The following is a 17,367-nucleotide window of genomic DNA, read 5'->3' on the forward strand; positions in this document are numbered from 1 at the left end:
TGATGTACACCAATTTGTCTCTCACACGCTGCCTACCTTTTTTTTTTCTGGTCGGCCCAACTTCATTCATCTCTCGTTCATTACTGCATATGCATATATGCATTGTCGCTTTCACAGACGATCGACCATTGGATCGGCAGCTGCGCATGCATGCCTGGCCCTAGCAGCTAGCAGCTACCTCTATATAACGGGAGGATCTACTTCTATCTACCCAGCTTCCATCCCAGTCTAATCGTCCTCACCCTAGCAAATCCCAGAGACAGAGACTAGGAACCCACGGCATTTGGCTGCTGATCGATCGAGCTGTGTTTATGTGTGTGAGAGGTTGGCAGGTTGCCTGTTAGCTCATGATAGACTGCTGATTGATCGATGCATATATGATTTGCAGGTAGAAACAACTTCTTAGAACGCATATACGACACACACATATAGCTAGCTGTCGTTCTGCAGTCAGCGCACACACAGCTAAGCTTCCTACCTAGGATTGAGCTAGCTAGGCGTGTTGAATCCATCGTCAGTCGATCGATCCGATCTAGCATTAGCATTAGCATCCTCCATGCCGCAGACACCTTCGACCCGCTGGTGCCCGACGCCGGAGCAGCTGATGATCCTGGAGGAGATGTACCGGAGCGGCGTTAGGACGCCCAACGCGGCGGAGATCCAGCAGATCACGGCGCACCTGGCCTACTACGGCCGCATCGAGGGCAAGAACGTCTTCTACTGGTTCCAAAACCACAAGGCCCGTGAGCGCCAGCGGCTCCGCCGGCGCCTCTGCGCCCGGCACCAGCAGCAGTACGCGCAGCAGCAGCAGCAGGCCACCGCAGCAGCGCCGGCTTCGAGCCCTAACAGCAGCGCCACCCTTCTTGCACCTCCGGCAGCAGGCGGCAGCAGCGCCCCCTGTGTGCATCCGGCGGTGATGCAGCTGCACCATCACCACCACCCGTACGCAACCAGCTTCAGCATGCCCCATCTGGTATAGAATCACTAAATACAGAATCATATTAGTACCAATTTCAGTTAATTTTGTACCTTGTTAGTGCATGCATTCTTGATGTATCTATATATAAATGTGCATGTTCATCACTTGATTATTATTAGGGCTACTTGGGGCAGCAGGCGGCGACTGTTACGCCAGTGCTCAACCCAGCCGCTGCCGGCATGGTGGACCTTGCAGGAGCAGGAGCAGGAAATAGGGCTACTGGTGCAGGCGGTGCCTATGGCGGTGGAGCTGGGTTATACAACAGCTGCAGCAGCAATCAGCTGGAGGTGTGGGACGCCACAGAGGCGATGGATCACTGCAACGCCAGCTGCGGTGCGGCATCAGGCAGCTCTGACGAGGGTGGCGCAGCTCATCTGCAGCTGCCGGCATGCTGCCGCCGCCCTCTCAAGACATTGGACCTCTTCCCCACTAAGAGCACTGGACTCAAGGACGAGTGCAGCAGCTCCAAGTCGTCCTCTTGCTCCACATCCACTAACTAATTTAAGCATCGTCATTATTAAATCGCTTTAGTTTCTACATTGTTGGCTTCTGGTATTTCTTTGATTTGCTAGCTAGTAGATTCGGTCATCGTCTCAAGTGTGTCATTATATCGTTGCGTTGCGTTGTATTGTGTGTTGTTATAACTACGTTTAAGTTTCAGTACTTTATCTCAATTTATCTATATATCTATCTTGGTGACTTGTTTTATCACGCAGGATATTTCTTGGACAAAAAAAAAAACAGCTGAAACCAGTAGGGTACATGTCATGAAAAACAATGAAAGCGTGAAAATCAGTCTAGGAGCACGGAACATTTAAAATATATACTAGAAAGTGAGCCCAATAAAAAGAACCTGTGGCCAATTACCTAGATTGTCATATTTGATATGTTGCAACAAACAAAAACCTAGGAATCGCAAACCAAAAATAGTGAAAAAAAATCATGACCTCAGGTATGCGAGCTCTATAATCACAAGTGTAGTAAATTCAAAAACTCCTTATTTGTTAGTAGAAACTGTCAGAGGTGAAGACTCGGCCTCGCTGCTCTCAGCACCACGGCACCGTGGAAGATGAACTGCTCTCACAGAACACATGAACACACAGTTTCTTTTGGACAGACCAAATCGAGCGGCCTACCTCCTTTTTGTGTTTTTCTTTTATTGTAGTCGCTATGCATCGTAGGACGTCAAGCCTCCAACCATGTCCACTTCTTGCGCCATAACTCGCAGGAAATGAGCGCAACAAGTTTGAGTGGAGGTCTGGGCGCCGAACACGCGCTCCACCGCGTCACGTTCACACATCGTGCGTGGTGATCACGCTCGGACGTGGCTCAGGACAAGCCCTGGCTCGCGTCCGTTTATTTCTAGAATTTAAACTCTAAAAACTACCGCCAAAAACTATGATCAGGAGCTGAAGTATCTAACAATCTCCCCCTACTTCGGCTCCCCTGATATCAACAACTTACATGACTCCAATCTTTCTGCAGATCTTCTGGAACAGCTTCTTCCCAAGCGCCTTGGTGAGTGTATCTGCCAGTTGATCTGCAGTCCCAATCTGCTCCAGCTTGATGTCGCCACGCTCCACACACTCCCTGGTGAAGTGGAACTTAACGTCAATATGCTTACTACGTTCATGATGGACTGGATTCTTTGCAAGAGCAATTGCCGCCGTGTTGTCCATCAGAATTGTTGTTGGCTGAGCAGGAAAATCCAGCACCTCTTCCAACAGTCTCCGTAGCCATATCGCTTGAGCAGCTGCTGCGGCACTCGCCATGTACTCCGTCTCACATGATGATTTAGCCACATCCTTCTGTTTTTGTGACAGCCATGAGACTGGGCTCCTTCCAAGGAAGAAAATAGCTCCAGTGGTGCTGCGACGATCGTCGATGTCCCCAGCCAAGTCACTGTCCGAGTACCCAACTAATTTCAGATTCCCTTCTCCCCGCTTGTACTGTAATCCATAATTTGCTGTCGCTGTAACATAGCGTAGGATACGTTTCAGTGCAGCTTGGTGATCAGTTTTTGGGCACTCCATGAATCGGCTCAAAAAACCTACACTGAATGTAAGATCAGGCCTTGTGTGTAACAGATAACGAAGTCCACCAATTATGCTTCGGTACTGAGTTGGATCAACTGCAGGAGCTGTACTCCGTTTGGACAGTTCTAGCCTGGGTTCCATGGGTGTATCACTGCCATTGCAGCTTAACATGCCAGTCTTCTCGAGCAGTTTCAGTGCATATCTTTCCTGCCGTAGCTCCATCCCCTGAGATGATTGTCGTACCTCAATTCCCAGATAATAGGAAAGAGTTCCCAGGTCGGTCATCCGAAAAATTCTCTGCATTTCCTTTTTAAACTGAGTAACCTCCTCAACTGACTGTCCCATTATCAGCAAGTCATCGACATAAACACCCACGACAAGTCTCTGTTCATTCTTTAGTCGGGTGTACAAAGCATGGTCAGACCTGCATTTTGTGAAGCCAAGCTCTTCCAGGCTTGTGTCTAGCTTTTCATTCCATGCCCGAGGGGCCTGACGCAAACGATACAGTGCCTTATGCAGCCGGAGGACCTTACCTTCTTCTCCTTCTGCAGTGAATCCTGGTGGTTGGCTCACATAAACTTCTTCACTTAGTTCCCCATTCAAGAAAGCACATTTCACGTCCATGTGATGGACATGCCAACCATTGTGTGCTGCCACTGCCAAAAGCACTCCCACTGATTCCATGCGCGCAACTGGAGCAAATACCTCTTCAAAATCAATTCCTTGCTTCTGCACATAACCTTTGGCAACTAGCCTGGCCTTGTGTTTGACAACTGTTCCTGATTCATCAGTTTTCAACTTGAAAACCCACTTAAGAGTTAAGACCAATGGCACGATGACCCTTAGGCAAGTTCACCAGTGACCAAGTCTTATTTTCTTCAATTGAAACCATTTCCTCCAGCATCGCCTTTCTCCAATCTGCAATCCTCAAAGCTTCATCAACGGAATATGGTTCCTCCCCGATTGCTGCCAGCAATTCCTCAACAGCACCAACTTCTGCATGATCAGGAACACCAGTTGTTGTCTGAATATTTTTCAAAGTGCGAAATCTTATTGGCATGTTGTTGTGATCAGCATCCAAAGCCGGGCTTGCGGTGGGAGGAGTGGCAAAGTCAACACCCACTGCCCCAGGCGCTGTTGCTGGTTGCTGCTCTTGGGCGTCCTCCAAACTCCCAGGATGGGTGACACCACCTCCAAACTGCGTGGATCTTGACGAACTTGGTGAATCAGACGACGAGCTCGGTGAAGAAGTTGTCGAGCTCGGCGAATTCGTCGAGGCGCCCATGTCCAGCCAGGTGGGGCTTCCGCCTGGCACAACCTCAACACCGAAGGGAATATCGGTGCCCGTCTCCTCTTCCCAGTTCCAGGAACGGTCTTCTTCAAACAAGACGTCACGTGATACGTGCACACGCCTCGTGTTTGGGTCGTAGAAGCGACATGCCTTGCTCCCCCTTTCATAGCCGACAAACACCATCGGTGTACATCTATCTTCGAGCTTCGTCAGTCGTTTGCTGCCCTGCTTGACGTGTGCAACGCAACCAAAAGTGCGAAGATGACTGACAGTGGGCTTCGAACCATGCCATACCTCATATGGTGTGCTGCCTTCAACACTCTGAGTGGGCGATCGGTTGAGTATGTACACCGTCGTGGCCACAACCTCCCCCCAAAGCCAGCTGGGTAGATTCATGGCCTTCAGCATGCTCCGGGCCATTCCCATGATGGTCTGATTTCTCCTTTCAACCACACTGTTCTGCTCCGGCGTGTACGGCGCCGTCAGGTGCTGCTGGATCCCCGCCTTGCAGCAGTTGTCACACCCGGTTTTGGAAGGCAAACCGAATGCGAACTATGTACGTGCCAGGATCAGAACTCACGTACACAGCGATTACATAAATGAACATCATCGCACAATGCTCGAATAATAACATAAAAGAGTAATAACTTATTACATCACAGAGTCATAGACATCCACATAGTCATTGTCTTAACAGGTAAATCAAAGTACTAGCGAAACGCAGTAAAGATAAGGCCTCCACAGGCAGCTGACTGGGGGTTGCCGCCAACCCACACCTAGAATTCGTCGTAGTCTTGGAACTCCTGGAAGTCTCCTTCTACGGCTTCACCTTCTCCTGAGCAGTGGTTACAATGCGGACAACCTAGTGTTTTGTGGTAAAGCAAGGATGAGTACACATCAACGTACTCAGCAAATGTCCCGTTTGGCTGAAGTGGACTAGCTTTATGTGGGGTTAGGCTCCAGCAGTTGCTTTTAGTTGGTCAAGTATTTATCATTAGTAGAAGCCAGATTTTAGCATTTAACAATCCGTAAACCATTTCCTCATCGAGGAACAACATCATCATAGTTGAACCAAAACCATAACATAATCCTCGTCTCTCGAACCATCTGTATCTCTAATCAAAGAGGATCCCAAGGCTGCTCTTAACCGTGAGCACGGCTGATATACCAGTTTCACTACCCTCTGCAGAGGTTGCACACTTTACCCATGAGTCATGATTCCCTTTCTACCCGGGGAGAGCTAATCCCCATTGACCACTACCTAGGTGGTCCGGCAGGGCATCACTACGTAGCTTTTACAAGGATTCCCCAGAGATCATAGCTGTCCGTTAGGTTTCTCCAGTTTGATAAACACAGTACCCCTCCCCGCAGGAGAGTGACTAACAAAGAGCAAAACGAAAGAACCTCGGCACTCAGCCTCGGCAGAGCAAGCACTGTGCCTGGACCCCATTGACGGCACGACGGCTAAGCAACTACACCTCTAGTTCATCCAATTAATCAGCTAAGGGCATCCCATTTCACCCTCATGGTTGCACTGTTATCCCGGGTGGTCTCTCAACGAACAAGTCCTTACGGAGAGGTACTCAGGAAACAGCCTGAGCCCCCTAGAGTATCACAAGATCATCAACATCATCAGGATAACAGTATCATAAATAGTCACATCATGTTCATTGATTAAGTTAAGGCAATAGCAGAGTGCTAACCATAACAGCCCATAAGGTCATCAAGGATAAAGTAAAGTGTAAAGCTAGTCAATCCTTAGGTTTCAAGTAAGTAATGCGGGGTAGTAAGTTATAAATGAATAGGACATAATGGGACAGAGGACACTTGCCTTCACCAAACTGCTGATCAGGGACTTCCTCTGCAACTTCCTCGGGAAACACAGACTGCTCGTTGTCTACGTAAAGTAATCATTCACACTATGCACTTGGGAACATAGCAAACAGAAAGCAACATACCAAACATATGCAGCAGAGAGAGATCACAAGTTCATAGTAGAAAAGAGATAGGCACTCTAGTGTTCCCTAGGTCTGGGGTAGAGGACTATACAAAGTGATTCATTATCCACTAATCAGGTTTAAGTCAGGGGTGGGATTAAATCATTACATGGTTTTAAGTTCCTAAACCTAGGTGTTTAAGTCCATAAACTTAAGTACTCTAACTTTTATTAAAGTCTACCAACTTCTAATTATCTCAAATAGGGTTCCAATAACCTTAATCCTATCCTAATGATTAACCATTAATTGGTACATGGAAACAGCAGGGAAACATTGTTTAAATAGATAGACAAAAACATCATGAGCATTTTGCAATTTGAAGCACCTAATTTGGAGTTCATATGACAAAATTATGAATTTTACAAGTTTGGGGATTAAAAATATACCCTAAATACCTATTTTGAATTAAATAAATGGCCCAGGGACCTAACCGAGAGAAACCAGGGGCGGCGGGTTCAAATTCCATAAAACCGGGGGTCTCTTTAAGAAAACGCGCGGGCGAAGGGGTATCGGGCTACTACGGCCGTCAGATCTAAAGCGAACGGCCAGGATTAGATCCTGCGGGCGGGCGCGCGAGCGCGCGGCGGCCTGGGCGGCTGACAGGCGGGACCGGGCGGGCAGCGCGGGGCGCGGGCAGGCTGACAGGCGGGGCCGGCGGGCAGAGCGAGCGCGCGGGCGGGCTGACAGGCGGGGCCGGCGGGCAGAGCGAGCGCGCGGGCGGGCTGACAGGCGGGGCCCAAACGGCAGGGAGACGGGGTGTGGGGGAAGCGGGCCTGGGCCGTTGGATCCTCGGCGGACGGCCAGGATTGGGCTTGACCTAATTAAAACGGGACCGCCCGATCTGGGACGGACGGTGGGGATCGGGTGGCCGGCCTGGGCTTCTCCTACGGCTAGCTGGGGCGGCGGCGCTCGTCCCCGCGGCGGAGGACTCGCCGGAGACGAGGGGCTCGGGCGTTTGGCGGGCCTCCGAGGCGACCTGAGCGGCCGGGAAGGTTGGGGAGGGCACGGGGAGTCCTCTGGTGGGGTCTGGGTCGGGGCAGGGGCACCGGAGGGGGGCGGTCCACGGCGGAGCGGCTCGGCGGCGGCATAAATCTACTCCGGCGAGGAATTACACACGGCAGAAGGCAATACACGGGTCGATAGGGACGGGAGAGGTTCTTTACCTCAAGGCTGGCTCCGGGGACTCCTCGACGGCGGCAATGGCGCGACGGTGGCCCGGGGCGGCGGTGGCGGACCTCCGCGGCTGCACGGGGAACGGCGGGTGAGCACGGGCAGAGAGAAACAGGGAGGGGGAGAGGGAATTGGGGCGCGTCCCGGGTTGCGGACGCCGGGGCGAAGCTCACCGTGGCAACGGACACGGCGGAGCTCCAACGGCGGCCGGGAAACGAGCTCGGGACGGCGGGGATTCGTGGCGGCGGCTCTCGGGCGTGCGTGCAGCGAGGGGGAGGTGGAAGAGGGGTCTGCTAGAGCGCAAATGAGGGAGGGGGAGAGGGCGAGTGGGGCTCTGGGCTCAAGTGGCCAGGGGCGGGGCGGTTGCGAGCTCCATGCGCGACGTGGGCGAGGAGAAGGCGGCCGCGCGCAGCTCGGGCGGCAGTTACGCGAGGACGACGGGGCTGACAAGCTGGGCCCGCGAGCAGAGAGAGAGGGGAAAGCGGGGGCGGGCACGCGGAAGGTGGCCGCGCTGACGGGCGGGCCCGCCAGGGCAGAGAGAGCGGGGGGGAGAGGCGCGCGCGCGCAGGATGGGCCTAGCTGGGCCGAAAGGCTGAGGGGGGCGGGGGAGTGGGCTTCTTTCCTCTTTTCTTTTATTCTGGAATTGTTTTCTCTTTTCTTTTTATTTTCTCTCTTTGATTCAAATCCAAATAAGCCACAAATTCAAATTAGACTTTCCAAGAATTATGCACCAAGCAAAAGTGAAATCTAGGGTTCAACATGATGCAACAATTCATACTCCCTTAGGGTTTAACCTATTAAACTATAATTACAAATAAAATAAGCACTTTTCTCCTATAGAAATGAGAAAGAAAAGAATGAGGAAGGATGAGAAAAGGGAAGTAACACCTGAATTTGTGAATATGAGCAAAGAAATTTTGTACCCCCAAATTCAGGGTGTTACAAACTTATCCCCCTTAAAAGAATCTCGCCCCGAGATTCAAGGTTGGTCAGCAAAGAGTTCAGGGTATTTGGCCTTCAGATCATCTTCTCGCTCCCAGGTTGCTTCTTCCTCAGAGTGGTGGCCCCATCTGACTTTGCACATCCTGATGGTGTTCCTCCGGGTGACTCTGTCTGCAAACTCCAGAATCTGCGTTGGCTTCTCTATGTATGTCAGATCCTCCTGGACCTCCAAACCCTCCACTGGCAACTGTTCTTCTGGTACTCGCAGACACTTCTTCAATTGCGACACGTGGAACACATTGTGCACTGCCGACAAACTTTCTGGTAGGTTGAGCTGGTAGGCCACTTCTCCACGCTTGGCTTGGATCTGATATGGTCCGACGTACCGGGGTGCTAACTTGCCTTTAACTCCGAACCTTCTGACTCCCCTGATAGGCGACACCTTCAGATAGACGTAGTCTCCCACTTCAAAACTCAGTTCTCTTCTCCTTCTATCCGCATAGCTTCGCTGTCTTGATTGTGCTATCTTCAGATTCTCTCGAACCATTTTGATATTCTCTTCGGCTTCAAGCAAAATGTCGGGGCCAAACACCTGTCTCTCTCCAGGCTGATCCCAATGCAGCGGAGTCCTACAACTCCGTCCATAGAGCGCCTAAAACGGTGACATCTTCAAGCTGGCCTGGTAACTATTGTTGTAGGAGAATTCTGCATACGGTAACCTTTTGTCCCATCCTGACTTGTCTTGCAACGCAGAGGCTCTCAACATATCTTCTAGGATCTGATTAGTTCTTTCAGTCTGACCGTCTGTCTGCGGGTGATAAGCTGAGCTGAAGTTCAAATGTGTGCCCAAAGCTTCTTGTAGCTGTTGCCAAAAATGAGAGGTGAACTGCGTTCCTCGATCTGACACTATCTTCTTCGGCACACCATGAAGACAGACTATCCGTGACATGTATAACTCGGCTAACGTTGCTCCGGTGTATGTTGTCTTCACAGGTATGAAATGGGGCACCTTTGTTAAGCGATCCACAACCACCCAGATGGAATCATAACCGGCCCGGGTACGAGGTAGGCCAACTATAAAATCCATCCCGATTTCATCCCACTTCCACTGAGGAGTCCGCAATGGCTGCAACAATCCGGCAGGCCTTTGATGCTCTGCTTTGGTTCTCTGACAGCTATCACAGATGGCGACATATTCTGCGATCTCTCTTTTCATGCCATACCACCAAAACCTTCGTTTTAAATCCTGGTACATCTTCTCACTTCCAGGGTGTATGGAGTAGGCTGTCTCATGAGCTTCCTTGAGGATCAGCTCCCGAATAGGTTTGAGGTCGGGGACACACAATCGGTCCTTGAACCATATTACTCCCTCTTCGTCCTCTCGAAAGTCTTTTCCTCTTCCTTCTAGGATCAGCTGCCGGATCTTGTTGATGCTTTCATCATCCTTCTGCCCTTCTTTGATCTCCCGCTCCAGGGTGGGCTCTAATTCCACTGTTACTCCTTGCGTACTGTTCAGGAAACCGAGGCTCAGTCTGTCGAACTCTTTGGCTAACTCATACGGCATCGGGTACGAGGCCAACATATTGACTTGACTCTTCCTGCTCAGAGCATCTGCAACAACATTGGCTTTGCCTGGATGGTAATGTATCTCCAACTCATAGTCCTTGATCAATTCCAACCATCTTCGCTGCCTCATGTTTAACTCTGACTGGGTGAATATGTACTTCAGACTTTCATGATCTGTGTAGATGTCGCACTTCTGCCCGTACAGGTAATGTCTCCAGGTCTTTAAAGCATGAACCACCGCTGCCAACTCCAGGTCATGTGTGGGATAATTTTTCTCATGGATCTTCAGCTGTCGAGATGAGTATGCTACAACTCTTCCTTCTTGCATTAGCACACATCCCAATCCGGTGTAAGAAGCGTCGCAATACACTGAGAATGACTTGTGAACATCAGGCAGGACTAGCACAGGAGCTGTAGTCAATCTATTCTTCAGTTCTTCAAATGCTTCCTGACACTTTTGGGTCCACTTAAACTCAACTTTCTTCGCTAGTAACGCTGTCATTGGTCTAGCAATCTTTGAGAAGCCTTCGATGAAACGCCTGTAATATCCAGCCATTCCAATGAAGCTCTTGATCCCACGAACATCCTTCGGTGCTTTCCAGTTCAGGATATCTGCTACTTTCTTTGGATCCACTGCTAACCCATCTTGATTTATGATGTGACCCAGAAATAAGACTTCATGAATCCAGAACTCGCATTTGCCCAGCTTGGCATACAACTGATGCTCTCGAAGTCTTTGCAATACCATCTTCAAATGCTCTACATGATCTTCCTCACTTTGAGAGTATATGAGAATGTCATCGATGAACACTACCACAAACTTGTCTAGATAGTCCATGAACACGCTGTTCATCAGATACATAAAGAAGGCTGGCGCATTTGTCAAACCAAAGGACATAACTGTGAACTCATATAACCCATACTTGGTGATGAATGTTGTCTTCGGTATGTCCGAGGGTCGGATTCTGAGTTGATGGTAACCTGATCTCAGATCTATCTTCGAGAATACGCTGACACCTCTGAGCTGGTCAAACAAATCTTCTATCCTTGGCAGGGGGTACTTGTTCTTGACAGTGACTTCATTCAAGGCTCTGTAGTCTATGCACATCCTTTTGGTACCATCTTTCTTCTCTACAAACAACACTGGAGCGGCCCAAGGCGAGGTACTTGGCCTGATGTAACCCTTCTCTAACATCTCATCTATCTGCTTCTTGAGTTCTACCAGTTCTGGTCCAGACACTCGATAGGCTCTTTTGGAAATGGGGGCGGTACCAGGGATAAGCTCTATGGCAAATTCGACTTTTCTCTCGGGTGGCATGCCCGTTAGCTCCTCGGGAAACACATTCGGAAAGTCTGACACAACCTTGATAGCCTCGAGCGGGTTGGGCTCCTTACTATCAACTGAAATCTGGTGACAGACTCCCTCCGCTGATTTAGGCATCCTTAGCTCGGCCACTACCTCTTCTCCTGACGGGGACTTCAATGTTACGGTCCTCTTGTCACAACTAACATTTGCCTCATACTTCATTAACCAATTCATCCCTAGAATAACATCTATCCCAGGGGTGTCTATTACTATTAAGTCACTGGGGAATCCTATCCCCCTTATTTCCACCATTATATTTGAGCATATTTTATCTGTTTGCACCTTGCCACCAACCGAATTAATCCTCATGGGCGGCATCATTGCCTCTACTGAGATGTTATGCAATTCTACCCATGTTGCAGTGACAAATGAATGAGTTGCACCAGTATCAAATAGCACTTTTGCGGGATGAGATTCGACTGAGAACATACCTACTGCCACATCTGGTGCATCCTGGATCGCTTTGGCCTCCAAGTGGTTCACCTTTCCACGGTTGTACGCTTGGTTACGATTGCCTGCTGCCGGCTGCAGTACACCTTGCCTTGTTGGAGCATTGGGGTTGGTCTGCTGCTGCGCCATCTTCTTCGGGCACTGCATCGCCCAGTGTCCTTGTTCTCCACAGTGGAAACATCCTCTGCCTCCTCCTTGTGCTGGGGCTGCTTGGTTGTTCTGATTCGCTGCTGGGACAGGAAGACGAGGTGCCTGGTTGTTCTGCTTCTGATACTGATTACCTCCCTGCTGGCTGTTCTGACGATACTGCTGCTGCTGCTGTGGGTACTGCCTCTGAAACTGCTGCTGATGTGGACGCTGATTCTGATTCTGATATCCCTGTGGGTGACCAGGCCTGCCTTGCTGAGATGAACTGCATGAGAAACGTGGACGGCTGATGCTTCCGGACTGGGGTCCACTCATCTTGCGCTTCCGATCTTCCATATCCTTACGCTTCTTCTCAGTCATAACTGCCCTATCGATCAGGTGCTGGAAGGTGGGGAAGGTGTGATTCATCAGCTGGTAATGCAGGGGATCCACCAAACCTCTCATGAACCTGTACTGCCTTTTAGCATCAGTGTTGACGTCTTCAGGTGCATAACGAGACAGCTGCAGAAACTTGTCTCTGTATTCACTAACAGACAGGGGTCCCTGCTTCAGAGCCAGAAACTCCTCCTTCTTCACGATCATCAGTCCCTCTGGCACATGGTACCTGCGAAAACTCTCGCTGAATTCTTCCCAGGTGATGGCTTCGGGGTCAGCATGTGTGGCGAGGTAGGACTCCCACCAGGACTGGGCTGCTCCCCTTAGCTGCCGGGGACCATACAGAACCTTCTCCCTGTCGTCACATTGGGCGGTGCGCAGTTCCCTTTCCACCGCGTGCAGCCAGTCTTCTGCATCCATGGGGTCAGCAGAATGGGCGAAGGTAGGAGGGTGCCCTCTCATGAACTCACCATGCTTATCCCGTGGCATCTGGGGCATCTGCACTTGCAATTGGGGTTGGGGTTGCTGTTGAGCCTGCTGCATGGCTGCCAGAGTCTGCCCAATGGCCTGCACTGCCTGAGTCTGCATCAAGAACATCTGCTCCACTGACATCGGGGGTGGTGGGGGAGGCTGCCTCTGTTGTTCCTCCTGCTGGTCATGCTGCTCTTGCTGAGCACGCCTGTTGCATCGGCGCCTGTTGTCAGACATCTGTGGAAGACATTCATACATCAGCATTGATCTTACAATCCTTCAGCATAAGAAAAGAGAATACGGAATTCTTCATGACACTGAGTGAATAAAGAGCTTCACTGATCCTCATTTATGATTCAACACAGCTTCTCAGATAAGAAGGAAAGTAGAAGTAAATGGTTTCCCAACTAAGCAACTGACTTCATTAACATTACTAGCTAAACCAAACTGCAGGGGAAACCCACATATTGGCTACAGTCATTACAAAGATTCGAATCCAGCACAAGTTCATCATAACAAGCATGAAAGCAACTGATAAGCAAACTAAACTAAATGGAAGCAACTGATAAGCAAACTAAACTGACTACCTAAGACTGAGACATCTGACTTAAGAATTATTACAAACTCCGACGCTAACGATCTAAGGATCCAGATCTATCCTGGTCTTACAGGCAGGGGAACCATAAGTGTGGTGACCACGTGGCGGCGAGCGGTAAGGGTACTGAGTCCCAACAGGAGCGGGGGAACCACCCTCCTGGTGATGGCGCTCTGCCAGCTCAGCACGCAACTCCGCAATCTCCGTTCGAGCCCTGCTTAGCTCGTCCAGAGAGTGGTCCAGCTCAGTGTTAAGCACTGCGACTAGGTTGACTGTGCTGCTCAACCTAGGGTTAGCCTCACCAACAGGTGAGACAACCACACTCTCTGTGCTGCCAGTAGGGCGGCGGGGGTAGTACCGAAGGTTAAGACCGTCGGCCACCCCACCGAACAAAGAACAGTACTGGGAGAGTGCACGCCGTGCTGCATCCTGCATAGCCGCCTCTGCAGTGTCCCTCTCGGAGATGGAGTAGTGCTCCGAAACGGCCTCTGCACCCCGGAGATCGTCCTCCGGACGGCGAACTAGGCAGGTAGCCTCCCAGCGGTCCGGGTACCTCCCGCGACTGTGCTGGTAGACTACACAACGATACTCGATTGACCAGGTGTGCCGGTCGAAAGCCTGGCGCAGCAAGGTGTCGAGTGCGTCGTGGAAGTGGCAACCGCGAGCGGCGTCACGGGTGATGGGTCGGGCGACCCATCCTTCCGCCTCCTGCGGCTCAGAGGACTCCGTGCTGTGGTCTGAGTCGTCGTCGTCGGGGTCTCCTCCAGGATCTCCTCCAGTAGCTCCTCCAACAACCGGGGCGTCCCGTGGTGGTGCAGGGGGCGCCTCCAGCTGGGCCACAGAGGAACGGGGCCTCACGGACTCCACCTCTCGCTGGGGTGGGGAGGAAGAGCCCTGCTGCTCTCTGTGCTGGCGCCGGCGTTCCTGCTCCTCACGCAGGCGGTGGTGCAGCCTCTCCAGGTGACTCGACTGACCGGACACGGTGCGGTGCAGAGGACGCTCCGCAAGTCGAGACGGCAGGAAAGGAATCACCGACTTACGTGCAGTGTGTCTAAGACGAGCCATCTACAAAAGACACCGTAAGCATAAGAGTAAGAGCAGAACTAATATGACAAGTGAGTAAACCATAGACAGAATAAGATAAAAAATTTTAACAAGGTATAATATAGTATATATATGTAGTAAAACATAGGGTTGGTCGAGGTGACCGACTTTTGAAGTAACATCAGAGGTCAAGGTGAGAGGGAAGGTCAATAGTCCTTAGTACGACCAGTCCTACTCTAGGTCAGCGGTCCTACAGTCAGCACGCCTCTGATACCACTTATGTCACACCCGGTTTTGGAAGGCAAACCGAATGCGAACTATGTACGTGCCAGGATCAGAACTCACGTACACAGCGATTACATAAATGAACATCATCGCACAATGCTCGAATAATAACATAAAAGAGTAATAACTTATTACATCACAGAGTCATAGACATCCACATAGTCATTGTCTTAACAGGTAAATCAAAGTACTAGCGAAACGCAGTAAAGATAAGGCCTCCACAGGCAGCTGACTGGGGGTTGCCGCCAACCCACACCTAGAATTCGTCGTAGTCTTGGAACTCCTGGAAGTCTCCTTCTACGGCTTCACCTTCTCCTGAGCAGTGGTTACAATGCGGACAACCTGGTGTTTTGTGGTAAAGCAAGGATGAGTACACATCAACGTACTCAGCAAATGTCCCGTTTGGCTGAAGTGGACTAGCTTTATGTGGGGTTAGGCTCCAGCAGTTGCTTTTAGTTGGTCAAGTATTTATCATTAGTAGAAGCCAGATTTTAGCATTTAACAACCCGTAAACCATTTCCTCATCGAGGAACAACATCATCATAGTTGAACCAAAACCATAACATAATCCTCGTCTCTCGAACCATCTGTATCTCTAATCAAAGAGGATCCCAAGGCTGCTCTTAACCGTGAGCACGGCTGATATACCAGTTTCACTACCCTCTGCAGAGGTTGCACACTTTACCCATGAGTCATGATTCCCTTTCTACCCGGGGAGAGCTAATCCCCATTGACCACTACCTAGGTGGTCCGGCAGGGCATCACTACGTAGCTTTTACAAGGATTCCCCAGAGATCATAGCTGCCCGTTAGGTTTCTCCAGTTTGATAAACACAGTACCCCTCCCCGCAGGAGAGTGACTAACAAAGAGCAAAACGAAAGAACCTCGGCACTCAGCCTCGGCAGAGCAAGCACTGTGCCTGGACCCCATTGACGGCACGACGGCTAAGCAACTACACCTCTAGTTCATCCAATTAATCAGCTAAGGGCATCCCATTTCACCCTCATGGTTGCACTGTTATCCCGGGTGGTCTCTCAACGAACAAGTCCTTACGGAGAGGTACTCAGGAAACAGCCTGAGCCCCCTAGAGTATCACAAGATCATCAACATCATCAGGATAACAGTATCATAAATAGTCACATCATGTTCATTGATTAAGTTAAGGCAATAGCAGAGTGCTAACCATAACAGCCCATAAGGTCATCAAGGATAAAGTAAAGTGTAAAGCTAGTCAATCCTTAGGTTTCAAGTAAGTAATGCGGGGTAGTAAGTTATAAATGAATAGGACATAATGGGACAGAGGACACTTGCCTTCACCAAACTGCTGATCAGGGACTTCCTCTGCAACTTCCTCGGGAAACACAGACTGCTCGTTGTCTACGTAAAGTAATCATTCACACTATGCACTTGGGAACATAGCAAACAGAAAGCAACATACCAAACATATGCAGCAGAGAGAGATCACAAGTTCATAGTAGAAAAGAGATAGGCACTCTAGTGTTCCCTAGGTCTGGGGTAGAGGACTATACAAAGTGATTCATTATCCACTAATCAGGTTTAAGTCAGGGGTGGGATTAAATCATTACATGGTTTTAAGTTCCTAAACCTAGGTGTTTAAGTCCATAAACTTAAGTACTCTAACTTTTATTAAAGTCTACCAACTTCTAATTATCTCAAATAGGGTTCCAATAACCTTAATCCTATCCTAATGATTAACCATTAATTGGTACATGGAAACAGCAGGGAAACATTGTTTAAATAGATAGACAAAAACATCATGAGCATTTTGCAATTTGAAGCACCTAATTTGGAGTTCATATGACAAAATTATGAATTTTACAAGTTTGGGGATTAAAAATATACCCTAAATACCTATTTTGAATTAAATAAATGGCCCAGGGACCTAACCGAGAGAAACCAGGGGCGGCGGGTTCAAATTCCATAAAACCGGGGGTCTCTTTAAGAAAACGCGCGGGCGAAGGGGTATCGGGCTACTACGGCCGTCAGATCTAAAGCGAACGGCCAGGATTAGATCCTGCGGGCGGGCGCGCGAGCGCGCGGCGGCCTGAGCGGCTGACAGGCGGGACCGGGCGGGCAGCGCGGGGCGCGGGCAGGCTGACAGGCGGGGCCGACGGGCAGAGCGAGCGCGCGGGCGGGCTGACAGGCGGGGCCGGCGGGCAGAGCGAGCGCGCGGGCGGGCTGACAGGCGGGGCCCAAACGGCAGGGAGACGGGGTGTGGGGGAAGCGGGCCTGGGCCGTTGGATCCTCGGCGGACGGCCAGGATTGGGCTTGACCTAATTAAAACGGGACCGCCCGATCTGGGACGGACGGTGGGGATCGGGTGGCCGGCCTGGGCTTCTCCTACGGCTAGCTGGGGCGGCGGCGCTCGTCCCCGCGGCGGAGGACTCGCCGGAGACGAGGGGCGCGGGCGTTTGGCGGGCCTCCGAGGCGACCTGAGCGGCCGGGAAGGTTGGGGAGGGCACGGGGAGTCCTCTGGTGGGGTCTGGGTCGGGGCAGGGGCACCGGAGGGGGGCGGTCCACGGCGGAGCGGCTCGGCGGCGGCATAAATCTACTCCGGCAAGGAATTACACACGGCAGAAGGCAATACACGGGTCGATAGGGGCGGGAGAGGTTCTTTACCTCAAGGCGGGCT

At 50.8% G+C, this 17,367-nt stretch overlaps 1 protein-coding gene across 1 annotated transcript; it reads left to right on the forward strand.

The window, feature by feature from the left end:
* Window positions 1-213: 213 nt before the first annotated feature.
* Window positions 214-1,661, forward strand: LOC542147 (narrow sheath 2). Its single transcript, NM_001111772.1, is given in 2 exon segments — window positions 214-973; window positions 1,099-1,661. Coding segments are annotated over 2 exon segments (798 nt in total). The 5' UTR covers window positions 214-556; the 3' UTR covers window positions 1,480-1,661.
* The last annotated feature ends 15,706 nt before the right edge of the window (window positions 1,662-17,367 follow it).

The sequence above is a fragment of the Zea mays genome, chromosome 4 (genome assembly GCF_902167145.1).
Source record: "Zea mays cultivar B73 chromosome 4, Zm-B73-REFERENCE-NAM-5.0, whole genome shotgun sequence".
NCBI classification, from domain to species: Eukaryota; Viridiplantae; Streptophyta; class Magnoliopsida; order Poales; family Poaceae; genus Zea; species Zea mays.